Below are 12,573 nucleotides of genomic sequence, written 5' to 3'. Positions count from 1 at the left end.
CTCCTAATGAAGTATAGTCATTATCTTGCCTTCTTTATAACTGCATCGATATGTTGGGACCAGGTTAGGTCCTTAGAGATCTTGACACCCAGGAACTTGAAACTGCTCACTCTCCACTTCACCACACCACTAATTGGCTTATTTCACTCCTATATGCCCTCGCGTCATCATCTGAGATTCTACCAACAATGGTTGTATCATCAGCAAATTTATAGATGGCATTTGCGCTATGCCTAGTCACACAGTCATGGGTATAGAGAGAGTAGAGCAGTGGGCTAAGCACACACCCCTGAGATGCATGAGTGTTGGTCATCAAAGAGGAGGAAATGTTATCACCAATCTGCACAGATTGTGGTCTTCCAGTTAGGAAGTCAAGGATCCAATTGCATTGGGAGGTACAGTGCCCAGGTTCTGCAACTTCTCAATCAGGATTGTGGGAATGATGGTATTAAACGCTGAGCTATTTCAAATGCTGTTTGAATGGAATTCTAAATCATCAAGATCCATAAAGTAAATTGTTCATACCATTATAGTTTGAGAGTGATTGTATTTTAGGTAATGCACAAACTGGGGTGGAAATAACATGTATAGGATGAATTACATTTAAGGGATAGAGGCTGAGCAGTGAGTGAGTACAACGTCAGGAAAAATTATTTTTGGGGAAACAAAGTTCAGCTTAAGGTGAAGCAGAAAGATCTGAGATGCTTGAAAACAACCGTACTATTGCTTGATCTGATACTAGAGACTGGGAAAGAAATTGAGTATTTACTAATAAAAATGATCAGTAAAGTCAATAATGGGAGTGTCATGTGCTTGTAAAGTATTATGTTGTAGATATGCTTTAAATTTTATGCGCCATTGAATGATATGCCACACATTTAATTATGTCTTGTTATATGATTGAATCTTGAATGTGGATATACATTTTACTTATAAAATTTTTAAGCTTCTGTTAAATGTAGCAATTGGAATTTGGAAATTAATTAAAATTATTATAATACAAATGTTAATGTTAATCTATTACAACATAATTAACTTTTAAGTCATTTAACAGGCCTTACTTTGAAATATAGTGTATAATTCAGCATACTAATGGATATCTGCTACATACAAATGAGTGTGTAGACTAGCAGAATGGATTGGGATGGATTTGCCAACTGCTGCTGGGCTGCAAACATCTTCCACCAGATGGGAGCGAGGCACTTCTTCCATTCTTCACCTTCCACTCATCACCCAAGCTCTTCAGCCATAACAATTGGAGGCTGTGTTATGCTGAGCATTGAGCAGACTGACTCACTCACTGAGCCAGTAACACCAGCTGATGGCCTCTTCTCTCTCGTCACAGCTGTTTTGTGTTGCTCTCCCACACACTTTTTGTTAATTTCCAATTTATGAACACTTCAAGTTGCAAACAATTCTAAGGTATGGAGCCCTGTCATAACCTGTGTATTGTGACTGTTTTTACACACAGCAAGCTTCCAGGAGAATCCAAGAGAATCTCACTCTTGTGACACAATATTTTATACTTCGACACAAAGATAAATGATTATTTAGATCACCTACTTTAAATATAGCCATGTAAATTCACAGAATCACTTATAGTGTTAGCACATCCCAGCTAGCAGAACCCCTTTGGGTAGTTAATATTGGTGTTTGTTCCAAAAGCCTCAATATAAACTCCAGACACCCAAAATATAAGTTAGCTCCATGAGTGATGAAAACAGATCTATCCTGAATTGTGCCTTAACAATGTGTTAATAGCATGAGCGTTCATTGACTGAATTTTCAGAAGGCTTTGGACAAGGTGCCACACATGAGGCTGCTTAACAAGCACACATGATATTACAGGAAAAATACTTCATGAATTGGGCATTGGCTGATTGGCAGGAGCCAAGGAGTGGGAATAAAGGGAGTCTTTTTTGATTGGCTGCCTGTGACTAGTGGCTTTCCACAGGAGTGTGTTGGGACACTTCTTTTTATGTTACATGTCAATGATTGGATGATGGAGTTGATGACTTTGTGGCCAAGATTGCAGGTAATATGAAGATGAGTGGAGGGGCAGATAATGCTGAAGAAGCAGAAAGGCTGCAGAAGGACTTGGTTAGGAGAATGGGCGAAGTAGTGATATACAGTGTCAGGAAGTGTATGGTTATGCACTTAGGTAGAATAAATAAAAGCGTAGTAAACACAAAGTACACTGCAGATGCTGTGGTCAAATCAACACGTACAAACAAGCTGGATGACCTCAGCAAGTCAGGCAGTATCAGTTGAAATGAGTAGTCAATGTTTCGGGCTGAGACCCTTAGTCAGGACTGAAGAAGGAGGGGGGAGGGTGGAAGGTGCCAGGTGAAAAACCAATCAGATCAAGGGGTGGGGGAGGGGACAGACTGGAGAGGTGAAGAAGGAATGTAAGGGGAAAGCACTATGGGTAGTAGAAGAAGGCAGATTCATGAGAGAGGTGATAGGCAGCTAGAAGAGGAGGCAGAGTGAAAGTGGGATGGTGGAAAGGAGAGAGGGAATTACAGGAAGTTGGAGAATTCGATGTTCATACCAAGGGGCTGGAGACTACCCAGACGGTATATGAGGTGTTGCTCCTCCAACCTGAGTTTGGCCTCATCATGGCAGTAGAGGAGGCCATGTATGGACATATCCGAATGGGAATGTGAAGCTGAGTTGAAGCGGGTGGCAACTGGGAGATCCTGTCAGTTGTGGCGGACAGAGCGGAGGTGCTCGACGAAGCGGTCCCCCAATCAGCGTCGGGTCTCGCCGATGTAGAGGGGGCCGCACTGGGAGCACCAATTGCAATAGATTACCCCAACAGACTCACAAGTGAAATGTTGCCTCACCTGGAAGGACTGTTTGGGGCCCTGAATGGTGGTAAGAGAGGAGGTGTAGGGACAGGTGTAGCACTTACGCTTGCAGGGATAAATACCAGGTGGGAGGGATGTGTGGACCAGGCAGTCGCAGAGGGAACGATCCCTGCGTAAAGCAGAGAGGGAAAGATGTGCTTAGTGGTGGGGTCCTGTTGAAGGTGGCGGAAGTTGCGGAGGATAATGTGCTGGATCCAGAGGCTGGTGGGGTGGTAGGTGAGGACAAGGGGAACACAATCCCCTGTTGTGGTAAAATAAAAGCATAGGCTATTTTCTAAATGGAGAGAAAATTGAAAAATCTGAGGTACAAAGGGACTTGGGAGTCCTCGTGCAGGATTTCCTAAAGGTTAATTTGCAGGTTGAGTCTGTGGTGAGGAAGGCAAATGTAATGTTAGCATTCATTTCAAGAGGACTAGAATATAAAAGCAAGATGTGTTACGTGGAGCCAGCAATAATAGATGTGGAACGGAGTCAGGGAATTGCAAAACAACTTAGTTTATTAACAGTCAAGCAGAAACATAGAAAATTAAACAAGCAACTAACTTAAAATGAAGTTAACGGTGCTATGTGTCTATAGCTCCCAAACGGTTAAACTTAGAAACAATTCTTAGCAGAGTCTTACTGGAGCACAGTCTCAGAATGTCAGTTCAGAAAGTTTCAAGGATTCACAGGGTAATTGAGAGGAAAGACTTACAGTTTCAAAGTGTAGCGAAGAGATGATCTTGAAGACGGAGATTCAAAATACAGCAATGAAGCAAGTCTCACAGAGATACGCCAGAAACGGCCACCTTACCTTTCCGAAGGCAATTCGGCAGACACGTAGTACCTCTCGAATGCTGATCTCACAAAACGATCACCGTACCTTTACAGTGGAAGCGAGTTCAGGATGCAGTCTGTTTTGAAAAGTCTACAAAGTGTCCACAAAAAGTGAGAATTTCATCACGTAATTTACAGAAGTCCCTTTTCCAGGACTGGTCACCACTCACCCGAGACTTTGCAGGGGTCACCAAAGTGGGTGCCAAAAGTCCATGTTTCGATTATGAAATGCGTCACCTCCGAAATGCACAGCGTTATCAACTACCCACTCTCTTTTGGGTTTGATTGAAGCTTGCACTAAGGACTCTGCTGTCCAACCACAATGACTCTCCACCAAAGTGTGTCTCTCTGGAGCAATCTCACTGCTCCTTTTATACTCTTGGGGTAGGTCCTCGTGTGACACTCCCAGAAACAAAGTCACAGATTCCCAGTACATATGTCACATACCATCCCAGGAATTGAAACTGGAGTTCATAACAGATGTAATATTGAGGCTTTATAAAGCACTGGTGAGGCCTTTCTTGGAGTACTGTGAGCAGTTTTGGGCCCTTATCTGAGAAAGGATATGCAGTCATTGGAGAGGGTTCAAAGGAAGATTCACGAAAATGATTCCGAGATTGAAAGGCTTATCATATGAGAAGCGTTTGATAGCTCTGGGCATGTAATCAATCACTGAAATTTAGAAGAATGTGGGGAGGGGAATTCTCATTAAAACCTATCAAATGTTGAAAAGCCTTGATAGAGTGTGTTTCCTATGGTGAGAGAGTCAAGACCAGAGGACATCCTCTCAAAATAGAGGGACACCTACTTACAGTGAAGATGAGGAATTTCTTTAGCCAGAAAGTGATGAATCTTTGGAATTCGTTGCCACAGCAGCTGTGGAGGCTAAGTCATTGGGTATATTTAAGGCAGAGATTGGTAGATTCTTGATTAGTTGGTCATGAAAGGTTATGGAAGAAGGCAGGAGATCGGAACTGAGAGAAAATTGGATCAACCATGATGAAATGGTGGAGCAGACTTGATGAACCAAATGGCCTAATTCTGCTCCAATATCTTATGATCTTATTGTCTTCCTTTTTGTAGTTTTAATGGGACAGAACCCAATGATTGACCATAAAGTACCAGTTGGAAGTTGAATTATGTACAGGTTTTATTTCCTGAAGACTGGTCTTCATTTTAGTTAATCCATAATGTCACAACACCAGATTGATCCCTAATACTGGGAACAGTCAGTATTGAGAAAAAGAACAAGTCCAAATAGGTATCACACACATGAGAAAATTGCAGATGATGGAAATCCAAAGCAATACATGCAAAATAATGGAGGAACTCAGCAGGCCAGACAGCAGTAAGTGGGCTCTTTTCCATAGATACTGCTTGGCCTGCTGATTTCCTCCAGTATTTTGTGTGTGTGTTCCAGATATGTATATTGTCCTCAAGTTTATTAGAGTTGGCATGTTAATAAAGTAAATTCATGTAACTCAGATTTAATCTACAATGTTTGTTATAAGTGAGGTGATAAATTCTGAATCTGACTGAAGCTTACATTGTATGAATATGAGGTTGTCACACGTGTAAAATAAATACGGTGAACAATAGTGTGTTCATACTAGTCAAATAACTGAATAGTTCTTTTTCATGGCAGGTTTTCAACACGACCAGATATAGCAACTGTTGAACCTGTGTATCAGAATGATACTGACTGTTCCAATACTGCAGTGATATCTGCCCGTTCAACACAGCCTACTCGCCTCACCAGCATAATTATAGCAGAGGAAACAGGTAAATATCAAGTGATTAATATAATTATTTTATAGGATAGACGCAACTACAGTGGATTCTGGTTAATTGAGACACATCGGAACCAATACATTTTGGCTCAATTAATCAGCTACTCCTATTAGGTGAAGTTCATAGAAATAGTTAAAATGGTATGAAAAAGACAAACTGCCATTTAACTGAGTAACAAATGATGTAATTAATGAAATACAGAATAAATTAGAACACTACCAAAACTATTACAGCATTATAAAACTGTGTTTCTAATAGTTATCAATGGAGGAATTCATTCAGTTTACACTGACATGTTCTTTTGACTGTAAATGAACAAAATCAGTGCAGACACCTAGTGCAAGTAGTGGACTGCCTTTAAATAGTGCTTTTGATGATTGCATCCTCCAAATCTTAATTTTCATTGTAACATTCAAGATTATTGTCAATACCTTCAAATTCTTCGTAGTTACTAACTTGAGGTAGTGAAATTGTTTCATTTTCTCTCTGGCTGTTTCTGCTATCTCCGAGCTTGAATGCTTGAAACCACAGTTTTGAATTGCCTTACTATTTATTTACCTACTATTGGTGACAAAAATCATTGCTTTTTGAACACAAGCATCCAAGTGATGCTGTTTAAAACTGTTTGCTCTAAGCACAGTGTATTGTCTAATAGCTACACGACATGCACGCTACTTACGCAAGTTAGAAAATGTTCAACAGCAGTATCCTGTCCCAATTAAGTGAGTGTCCCAAATAAACAAATGAAATACCCGCTATTTTCTCGATTTGTTTTTGTTCTTTAAGAGTTGTCCCAAGTAAGCGGTTGCCCTGATTAACCGATGGCCCTATTAACTGGAATCCACTGTACTAATTTGGTATTGAATAAATGACAGAGTGGACATTTGATATTCCTCAATTAGATCTCTCAAAATAGCTTATCCCTCATGATTCAGAACAACTTACTTCTACTACCCACAATTCTATAGATTCTGAGTTAGCTGCAATATGAGACTCGTACATCCTGCCATTAATAGGGCAGGAGGTACCTGATAAGATGGATGGGTGGTAGTCTTTCCACCATTTTTGTTGGGCTTTTGAAAAATGTATTCAAGTTCTCAATGCCATTCTGTGCTTCTCAGTTTTAAGTAATCATGGGTCAGTGGTCCTCATGAGTCAGCAGAGATGGTAACTATTTTGAAGTAAGGTTTGAGGATTTTCCTGAACTGTTTCATTTTTCTATATAGTGATCTCTTGCATTTTAAGTGTTTTTGGCGGAGACCCCGGCTGACCAATGTAACAGTGTATTAAGCATTGGGCAATGCCACAACTATGCCTTGATATAGCGGATGATTGCGGGCCAAATCTCAAATACCAATGAATCAGTACAGGAAGGTGCTAGAGAGCCTTGAGGAATGTTGTCATTCTAAGCAGAAAAGCTGGTCATTGACCTTAGGAAGTGGGTCAGCACACATGCTCCTGTTAACATCAACAGTGCTGAGGTTGAGAGGATGAAAGATTCAAATTCTTAGGAGTGAACTTCACCAATAGCCCGTCCTGTTCCAACCATGTCAATACCATAGCCAATAAAGCACACTAGCATCTACTTCCATTGAAGGCTAAAAGAAATTTGGCATGTCCCTGTCGACCCTTACAAATTTTTATCAATGCAGCATAGAAGGTATCTTATCCAACTACACTATGGCTTGATATGGTAACTGTTCTGCTTGTGACCACGAGAAAGAGAGTTGTGGACACAACTCAGCACGTCACAGAAACCTCCTCTCCATGAACTCTGTCTGCAATCCTCGCTGCTTCAGAACAGCCAGCATAATCAAAGACCTCACCCACTGTAGACATTCTGTCTTCTCTCTCCTCCCATTGGGCCGAAGTTACAAAAGCTCAGAAACACATACTGCTTAAGATCAAGGGCAGCAATTATCCCACTGTTGTAAGACTATTGAACGGTCCCAAACAGTCCCAAATGGACTCAATTGATATAGTCTTGCACTTTATTGTTTACCTGAGCTGTACTTTCTCTGTAACTTTAACACTTTATTCTGAATTCTGTTATTGTTTTTCCTTGTACTATTTTAATATCCTCTTGTAATGAAATGATCTGTATGCAAAACAAAGTTTTTCATTATACCTCACTATATGTGACAATAATAAACCAATTCATCAAAACTCTGGATTATTTGGATTATTTTTCATCTCTCATAATGTAACAGATCCCAATTTCTAGACCAGGAGCGTTGCCAAGAGGTGTGCTTGTCTTGCTGGCAAAACATAATTGTTATGACAATACAGTGCTCCAAATATTTTGTCAGTAGGAAGACTCTGTCAGAGCTAACTTTCTGTTCTTTTTTTTAATTGCCATGTGGAAGGATTACATCTTTTCTGATTCTGACTTGGATATTGCCCAGGTGGATCAATTTTCTCCACCTGGGATACAGACCAAGGCTTTTTCAGTGTTGAAAAAGAAGTCTTTCTTCATCATATCTGTAGCTTCCAAGTTTGGAATTAAAAAGTTCAAAGTTCAAATTGGGTGTTGGTCCTTTTTATAAGTTGGGTTCTTTTCAGCTTCTTGTTTTGTGGCTGCCTGTGAGCAGACGAATCTCAAGGTTAGATAATTTATAAATAGACTACTTTGATAATAAATGTACTTTGAACTTTAAACACATACAAACTGTGATAGTTTAATGGAATGTTCTGCTATTATATGTAATGGATTAATGCATCGTCAAGGCCCTGTGTGCTTCAAGATCTCCAGTGAGAGGCACAATAGGAATAATCAAATTATTGAAAAGGAAATGTAAGTTGTCCACTTAGGACACGCCCTCTTCTCATTACTACCATCAGGGAGGAGATACATACACTCAGACATTTTAAAAACAGCTTATTCCCCTCCAATTTCTGATCGGTTCATAAACCCATGAACACTACCTCATTATTTTGCTCTCTTTTTGCACTTTTTTAATACATTTATTGTAAGTGATGATGATGATGTCGACTCAGGCCTGAGAGGCCAGCGGTGGGCATTTTCATGCCTTACAAGGCGCAGAACGAAAGACTGTGTGGCACGCCACTCCTCTCACAGACATTTCGCAGTATTTTTATTTTATTTTATGAGGTCGAGTTGTGAGCTCAACACTCAACCCGGCACGGATGGAAAGCATACTCAGGAACAGCCCGACTGGATTCGAACCCAGGAGCCTCCGTTCTGGAATCCGGTGCTGATGTCACTGCGCCACCAGCCAACCTAATATAGTTACAGTAATTTATAGTAATTCTTATTTGTATTCCACTGGGCTGTGCAAGATTAAATTGAACTGAAACTGAATGTTCGTGGACTGTCTCAATGACTTTGTAGTTTGATATTTTATATTGTGTTTTTTTTTGCATTCTTTTTTTGCTATTTGCATGATTTGTTCATTTTTTTGCGTATTGCGAGTTTGATGTTTTCCTTTGAACGGGTTCCATGATTTTCTTTTTTTCGTAGATGTGTGTAGGAGAACAAATCTCAGAGTTGTATATTGCATACATTTTTTGACATACAGTATGTCAGTGATAATAAACCTAATTTTAATCCACTGTATACCTCTCAATTAGCAACAATACAACAGGTAATGTGGGCAGTATGTGTTTTGTGGTAAAAGGCTTTGCAGTTAGTTGTGTTTCCAACATTGCAGCACTGATTACACTTCAAACAACATTTCAGAGTGAAAGCATTTTGCAGTGCTCAAATCTGTGCAAGGTGGTTTATTGTGTCTTTGAATTGCTAGGAAAATGGGAAGCTCAATTTAAATGATGCTCTTTGCTATTTGTATTGTAATATAGTTAAATATTTCATGATGCTCATGTTTCTAATCTCCTGCAAACTCAACCTTACCTCTGTCAAAGAATTTGAATTTGAAATGCATTAAATGGTGCAGTTTGTTTTTTCACACATCGACTTCAGTTTTAAATAGCTTTTTACATGTTTATATCTGCCTTTCCCATACAATTGATTGTGGAGAAAATCATCTTTTGTTACAGTGACATGCTGCTTACAATTAATTTGTTGGGCTAATGTACACAAAAATTAAAATCCAAATTAAAATTCATACAGCATGTGATGTAGCTAGTTCAAGTTTAATTGTCATTCAACCATACACATTTAAACATCTAAACAAAACAGTGTTCTTCTGGGGCCAAGATGTAAAACACAGTCCACGTAGTTATACACAGCACATACACATACAGTCACAAAAGGTAGCCTAAAGATTAATGATACATGGGGTGTTGGCCTGGAGCCTCATTTCTGCAAGAACAAGTATGCAACAGTTCCTCATCTCATGCTGGTTCAGCTGCAGACTGACAGATGAAGGCAATCCAGTTTATCATCCTTGGAGCGAACAGTGGAGAGCAGCACTGATGGGAGAGCCAGCCTTCAGCCCTGCAAGGGTTCTGGCAGCCCCACACCTCCTCCCGTGCATGGCTGTAACAGGCAGCCAGGTGGCATGAAGGTCTGGATTCCCCAATAGCCAAGGCCACGCAGCTCCCATGACATCAATCTTACTGATGAACCTGATGTGCATTTAACATTTCTGTAGTAAGTGAATAATGCAGTAAATATATTGTTTGATTAAGCATTCTTGTTCATTTAAATAATTCAGTGCTGTTATATGTATGAAGTACATGAATGGCAAATGTCATCATATGACCTAGTCATACATGCAGGCATCGCTAAATGTAAAAAAGCTAAGTTAGACTCTCATTCCTGGTTCCGTCTTTTTCTTGCAATTCAAGTTGTGTTTTGGAGTTACAAAACATAACAGTGGCAATGAGCAAGTTTAAAACAAACCTGAGACAACTGCCTGCCTGTTGAAGTGTAGCGAGATGTTCAAGTTTTTAAAAAAAACTGCATAGCATGTGCTCTTTAGAAAAGAAGACAGGTGTGGTCGTTTTTTTTTAAAAGGCAAGAAATAGAAGAATTTATGCTTCATAAACAGTAAGTACTGTCTGATTTTTAAAAAAGAGCAGAAATAGCTGGTTACATCAGAAAGATTGACATTCCATTGCACAATGGACAACTGGCTCATGTATACTGAGCCAATTGAGCAGAATTTTGAAGCAAATTAAATTGCCAATGAAAAGTGAGTGCCAATTTTGCAGAGTGTTAGATTTAAAGACATACAGTTTGTTTAGATGCTTGATTGCTCCAAACAATCCAGCTGAAATAAACTTTGCTGATATTGTGAAAGTAATGCAGGAAGATTTAGAACTGAAACCATTGTTGGTTACAGAACATTTTAGGTTTCATAAGCAGAATCACAAAGAAGGGAAATCCATTTCAGCATACATGGCTGAATTGGAGAAGTTGGCTGAGCATTGCCAGTTCAGTAATAGGCTTAAAGATGAACTGAGAGATTGTTTAGTTTGTGGAATCTTACAAGAAAACATTCAGAAATGGCTCATAACTGAGGCACAACTTACAGCTATTTCAACTGCTCTTTTAAATGTATCCGTGGAAACAGCAGACAGATGCCATTGAGTTGTAGTGGGGAATGAAAGTTAGTGTGCATAAAATTGTAATATCTAAACAGTAACTGGCCTGCCGAACTATTTGTGTTATCACATACTGTACAACAAACCAATGTAGATTTAAAGGCCAAGCTTGCAGAAAATGCAACAAAGTAGGACACACAAAGAGCATGTCGGGCAGGCAAAAATAAATGGACTGCACAGGGAAGAGAAAAAGTCTAGTTGCAGTTTCAAAAAGAACACTAATATGCATGCTATTGATGAAAAATTGTATAATGATAGTGACACAGAACTAGGTGCCCTTGAGATTTACACTGTGAAAACTAACAATAGACAAGCAATGTAGCTTACACCAGATTAATTAAAATGGAATTTGACACTGGCTCAGCTGTTTTAGTCATTCCACAGAATGAGTTTGAACATAATCAACTAAGAACTTATACTGGAGAAAAGAAAACTCCTGTGGGAATGACATTTGTAACAGTGAAATACAACAACCAACAAGCCACATTACGCTTGTATATGGTAAATACAGGAGGGCCAGCATTGTGAGGCTATGATTGGCTGAGACAACTACAACTTGATTGGAGATGCATCCACCATTTGCATGCCATATACCCTGCAATAGAGTCAACTAAAAGTATATTACGAAAGACACTGATGCCACAACTGTCTCAATGAGGTACACCATGAACCACTGCCCAAGAGAGGGAAACAGATGTTGGTGCCATCCTCTGTGCCTCTGGTTCGAAAGCGTATTGGACCAAGAAAAGACCATGCTGCTCAGAGGGATAATGAAAGTGGCTACACCAGTTTTTGTAGGTAACATATCTGAGAAAACTTGATATGATAATCAGGCAGTTACTTGTGAAATGGGACTTGGTTTTAAGCTGGAAGAGAGTTCAAGGAGCTTCAGGAAAGTTGCAAACATTCAACTTTTGTAAGTATAAAGAGCAAGAATCTACATGTATTAAAGTTATTGCATGAACTTCAAGTGAGAGATGAAAAGCTGCTTGTTAAGTAAACGCAAAGATCAAAGCCCAGCTGGATGAATAGAAGGTCAAAAAGAAAGGAGTCAATGGGGATATGAAGACCGAGGATTTGTCAGATAATGTTGTGGATGAGACCAAGAGGAGAGATCAGATCTCAAAGGGAGCAATAGAAAGATTAATAAGAGAGTACTCCAGTGAAGTAAATGCACCTTCCTAAGATCAAGATGCACAAACTGGAAGAAAAAAGAGAAAATGAGAAGAAAGGGGTCCATTAACTCTCAGACCATTTCCTGTAGTCCTAGAGTCAATTCCCACGACCACCATGGAGGAGGACTCAGACCCTGAGATTGTTTCACAGCTACAGTTCCCTCCTGCCAACCAGAGTGATTCCCCCTAGTCAGGAAAGATATTACACAAATGAGATAATCTGCAGATGCTGGAATTTCAAGCAACACACACAAAATGCTGAGGAACTCAGCAGTGATATTCTGTCTGGGTAGCCTCCAATCTATTGGATGACATTTATTTCTCAAAGTTCTGGTAATTGCCCCCTCCCACCATTCCCCGTTCTCATTTCCCTCTCTCACCTTATCTCCTTA

The 12,573-nt window shown here is 39.8% G+C and overlaps 1 protein-coding gene across 1 annotated transcript in view; it reads left to right on the top strand.

Annotated features, from left to right (window-relative positions):
• Window positions 1-12,573, top strand: part of LOC140731515 (nuclear pore membrane glycoprotein 210-like) — a 138,018-nt gene that overhangs the window by 6,048 nt on the left and 119,397 nt on the right. The window contains exon 2 of the mRNA XM_073052985.1: window positions 5,332-5,468. Within this exon, the coding sequence (XP_072909086.1) occupies window positions 5,332-5,468 (137 nt within the window). The remainder of the gene's footprint in view (window positions 1-5,331; window positions 5,469-12,573) is intronic.

Source organism: Hemitrygon akajei, chromosome 8 (genome assembly GCF_048418815.1).
Source record: "Hemitrygon akajei chromosome 8, sHemAka1.3, whole genome shotgun sequence".
In the NCBI taxonomy this organism is placed as follows: Eukaryota; Metazoa; Chordata; class Chondrichthyes; order Myliobatiformes; family Dasyatidae; genus Hemitrygon; species Hemitrygon akajei.
Note: the sequence above shows the minus strand (reverse complement) of the source record. Positions and strands in the feature narration are given on the sequence as shown.